The sequence below is a fragment of the Zeus faber genome (genome assembly GCF_960531495.2).
Source record: "Zeus faber genome assembly, chromosome: 10".
In the NCBI taxonomy this organism is placed as follows: Eukaryota; Metazoa; Chordata; class Actinopteri; order Zeiformes; family Zeidae; genus Zeus; species Zeus faber.
The window spans coordinates 21526923-21531858 of record NC_137199.1 but is presented as its reverse complement, the minus strand read 5'-3'; the positions used below and the strand labels follow the sequence as shown (position 1 = coordinate 21531858).

Genomic DNA, 4936 nt, shown 5'->3' with positions numbered 1-4936 from the left:
ATTTTATCTTTCTGTCAATCTTATCTCATCTGTTTGTCTGTCTATATATCTGTCTGTCTGTCTTATCTGTCGTTCTGTGTTTCTGTCTGTCCGTCTATCTCATATGTCTGTCTGTCTGTCTGTCTGCCTGCCTGTCTGTCTGTCGTGTCTTATTTTATCTTTCTGTCAATCTTATCTCATCTGTCTGTCTGTCTGTCTGCTGGTCTGCCTGCCTGTCTGTCTGTCTGTCGTGTCTTGTTTTATCTTTCTGTCAATCTTATCTCATCTGTTTGTCTGTCTATATATCTCTGTCTGTCTGTCTTATCTGTCGCTCTGTGTGTCTGTCTGTCCGTCTATCTCATATGTCTGTCTGTCTGTCTGCCCGTCTGTCGTGCCTTATTTTATCTTTCTGTCAATCTTATCTCATCTGTTTGTCTGTCTATATATCTGTCTGTCTGTCTTATCTGTCGTTCTGTGTTTCTGTCTGTCCGTCTATCTCATATGTCTGTCTGTCTGTCTGTCTGCCTGCCTGTCTGTCTGTCGTGTCTTATTTTATCTTTCTGTCAATCTTATCTCATCTGTCTGTCTGTCTGTCTGCTGGTCTGCCTGCCTGTCTGTCTGTCTGTCGTGTCTTATTTTATCTTTCTGTCAATCTTATCTCATCTGTTTGTCTGTCTATATATCTCTGTCTGTCTGTCTGTCTTATCTGTCGCTCTGTGTCTGTCTATCCGTCTATCTCATATGTCTGCCTGTCTGTCTGCCTGTCTGTCGTGCCTTATTTTATCTTTCTGTCAATCTTATCTCATCTGTTTGTCTGTCTATATATCTCTGTCTGTCTGTCTTATCTGTCGTTCTGTGTTTCTGTCTGTCCGTCTATCTCATATGTCTGTCTATGTCTGTCTGCCTGTCTGTCTGTCTGTCGTGTCTTATTTTATCTTTCTGTCAATCTTATCTCATCTGTTTGTCTGTCTATATATCTCTGTCTGTCTGTCTTATCTGTCGCTCTGTGGGTCTGTCCGTCTATCTCATATGTCTGTCTTGTCTGTCTGTCTGTCTGTCTGTCGTGTCTTATTTTATCTTTCTGTCAATCTTATCTCATCTGTCTGTCTGTCTGTCTGCCTGCCTGCCTGCCTGTCGTGCCTTACTTTATCTTTCTGTCAATCTTATCTCATCTGTTTGTCTGTCTATATATCTCTGTCTGTCTGTCTTATCTGTCGCTCTGTGTGTCTGTCTGTCCGTCTATCTCATATGTCTGTCTTCTCTGTCCGTCTGTCCGTCTGTCTGTTAATTTATTAGGCTACTGGTTTGATGTGTATTATTTAATATTATTATTTAATATTATTATTTTACATTATATTTTCACTTATCGCTGTAGTCACATTAGTTACACATTATCAGGCAACACGTGGCGACAGCAGCACAGAGTTGTCAAGTTTTACCACCATATACAACATATGTAGCATGGAGCTGTTACTCAAAGCAATAAAGCAAATCGGGTTTAAAATATGAGCATGACTAAGATGAGAAAGAAAAATCTCCATCGGGGTTCACAAAATTGGCCTCACTGTTAATGGACAAGACGAGACAGCCTGGACCTAAATGTTTACAACTGAAAACCTGTCTGTGCGTCTTTTTTTATATATATATTTTTTTAATTTTTTGCAGTGACATCTAAATAAAATCAAAAACAATAATCAAACATAATGCAATTTTTTTGAACTCAACCTATTAAATCATCTTATTGTAATATCAGTAGAATAACAATTTATTACGAACGGCATAAAGCTGGAGTGCAACAGTAAGAATGGAAAATTCCTTAATTAAAAGTAGTTAATGCCTGGAGGGACTGACAAAGCTGACAACAGGAGAAAAAAAACAAAAAAAAAAAAAAAACCTCCTCACCTGAGAAAACAACCAATCAAAACAGACGGTGGGTGTTTCCAGGGAAACAGATAAAGCAGGTGTGACAGGTGACATCTTTGACACAAAGCAAGGGCAAAGAGGCGACGCGTTCCTTGGAAGGAGGTCCGGCGCCGTCGAGGAGAGTGCAGGGCATTGACAAATCCGAAGCCTGGACGAACGTCCTTGGGATCGACTCGAGCGACGCACGTCGGACCAACGTAGACTTGGATGAGAAGCCGGAAAATAACTGGAGTCCGCGAGAGCCAGGCTGAAGATTTTCGGAAACGCAAAGAAAAAACCCAACCAAGGGCAGAGGGAACTCGGTCGTCGCCATGTCTTCGTTTGAGGCCCAGGGTCAGTCTCCTCCACGGTGCGGCCCCCAGTTCCCGAGCTTGGGCCAGGAGCCCCCCGAGCTCAGCATGTACAGTGACTGCTACTACCCTCCCCCTTCGCTGCCGAGCCCCCAGCGCACCACCCCGTCTTCCTATGACCTGGGCGACTACACCACCTCCTCCCCGAACCCCTACCTTTGGTTCAACGGCTCTGGGATCAACACACCGCCTTACCTCGCCGCCACCGGCCCGCCGGGCAACCCCGGGCCCCCCTTTGTGCCTCAGCACTACGGCATGCAGAGGCCTTACCTGGGACCCGGTGGGGCCGGGGGGCCGGGAGGGGAACTGGGCTGGTTCTCTCTCCCTTCTCAAGAGGACCTGATGAAGCTGGTCAGGCCGCCTTACTCCTACTCTGCTCTCATCGCTATGGCGATCCACGGCGCCCCGGACAGAAGACTGACCTTGAGTCAGATTTACCAGTACGTGGCCGACAACTTCCCCTTCTACAATAAGAGCAAGGCCGGCTGGCAAAACTCCATCAGACACAACCTATCGCTCAATGACTGCTTCAAGAAGGTGCCGAGAGATGAGGATGATCCAGGTACTAACACGCATTAAGTATTCTCAGATAAAAAGCTGTTTTATATATATATATATATATTTTTATATCAGTTGCACTAGTTTGTACTGTTTATTTAAAAAGTGGATTGTATTACAAATACAGTATAACCTCGGATAACATGGCCGCTTTTCAAAACCTGTTTCTACACTTTTTCCGATCCCGCAGGTAAGGGAAACTACTGGACACTGGACCCAAACTGCGAGAAGATGTTTGACAACGGAAACTTCCGTCGCAAAAGAAAGAGGAAGTCCGACTCCCTGTCCGGCGACGGGGCTTCGGGGGCCCCCGATTCAGCCGACAGCGAGAGGGGCAGCCCCAAGCAGAACCCCGACCTCGACATCTCGGCCAAAGGAGACCGGATCCCCTCGCCGCCTTCCTCGGCCCCCGCGCCGTGCCTCAGCAGCTTCCTGTCGGAGATGTCCGAGGTGTCGGCGGCGGGCGAGGTCGGGGGGGACGGGCTGACCAGGCCCCTGCAGCTCAATCTCTCCATCGACGGGTCCCAGAGGCCCCTGCAGTCCGGGGGGTTTGGCGGTTTCTCCCCCAGCTCGGGGGGCTCAGAATGGGTGTCGCCGCTGCCGCCGCCCCCTCCCCTGTCCTCCTCTCCCATCAACCCCGTCCTGGGGTACAGCAGTCCCATCCTCAGCCAATTCAATGGGCATTTCTACCCCGGACTGGGATCAGCGGGAATCCTTTACCCCCGCGAGGGCACGGAGGTTTGATGAAGATGAGAGGAGGAGATGCTGGCCGTCTGGAGAGACATTAAGAGACTCTTGATGGGTCAGGCTGGAGGTTTTCCGAGAGATAAAATAAACTATGTACAGACACACACACACACACACACACACATACTGTACACACACACACACACACACACTCACACTATAGCTCGATGTTTTTTTTTGTTGGTTTTTTTTTACGCTGACAGCAACAGATCACTCACTATAGCGTGTGACGGTCAAGCAGAAAGGCGCTGATTCCCACAGGAAAAGCTGAGTCAGCTACAAAAGCTGAGTCAGCTGCGACACCCTTCAACCGACACTCCCTGAAACTCCAGTCGGCCTCGTTTATCAGACCTTCAATCTGCTTTTATTACGACCAAAGCTTGTTTTCTATCAGATCTGACCGATTATTAGCGGTCCTCCTGCTGACACCAGTCTGAGCCGCTCTCTGCTGTCTGCGCTTCTCTGATCCTATCTCCCAATGCACGGCTCAGAAATGGCTGGATTTGACGGTCTACTGGTAGTGCCCTCATTGGGTTGAGAAGATAACACAAAGTTTAGGGCCAAGCGGTGATGTCTGTCAACAAGTCATTTAAGAATCCCCACAGTCAAATTTAGTACAATACCTTCTGGTTTTCTATCGTCGATGTGTCTTTTGTGTTCCGTGATTCGTTTTATGTGTGCTTTTATATTGTTTGTTGTATCTTGGTGCGAAATGACTCCGTGAAGTATACGGTTATACAATGTACAATGTTTTTGATATGATTAAAGTGTCCCTGAACTCGGAAATTCTCTGTTTTGTTCTTCGCGGTGCCGATAACGGATCATAACACATTTTTGGTGTTGAGGCCGACATCAGATGTGACACTGCTTCTCACACACACACACACACACACACACACGCGCACGCACACACACACACACACACACATACATGCACACATGCACACACACACTCACACACACGCATGCACGCACACAGACACACGCACATACACACACAGACACACACAGACACACATTGTACATTCACAGAAAACAGTCCTGAATTTAGGATGACCACTGAGAGGGACCCGCATGGCAGTGAAACCTGAGCTTGGTGTGACGGATGGTTAACTGCGCCTCCTAAACGGTGAGGATCCCGTTTTGGAGGATTCCCATAGTGCCTCTCTCCCCATCACCAAAAAGTACTTCTCCCACAGAACTCTGTCCCCAAATTGCTGAGTAGATAAGATTGTCTTTTGAAATGGGTAAGGCTGGAAAACCAACCAATCAAACAATCAGTCAATACATACAATATAAACAATACAACATATAAACATAGAGACATACATATATGCATCAGAACATACATGCACACATACATACTGTATATAGTACAT

General features: G+C 46.9%; 1 protein-coding gene across 1 annotated transcript; it reads left to right on the top strand.

Annotated features, from left to right (window-relative positions):
* Positions 1 to 2213: 2213 nt before the first annotated feature.
* On the top strand, positions 2214 to 3554 carry foxi3b (forkhead box I3b; the record flags this gene model as incomplete). The annotated part of the gene is made up of 2 exons (XM_080007906.1): positions 2214 to 2814; positions 3001 to 3554. The coding sequence occupies 2 exons, from the start codon at positions 2214 to 2216 to the stop codon at positions 3552 to 3554; spliced, it is 1155 nt and encodes a 384-aa protein (XP_079864032.1).
* Positions 3555 to 4936: the final 1382 nt, after the last annotated feature.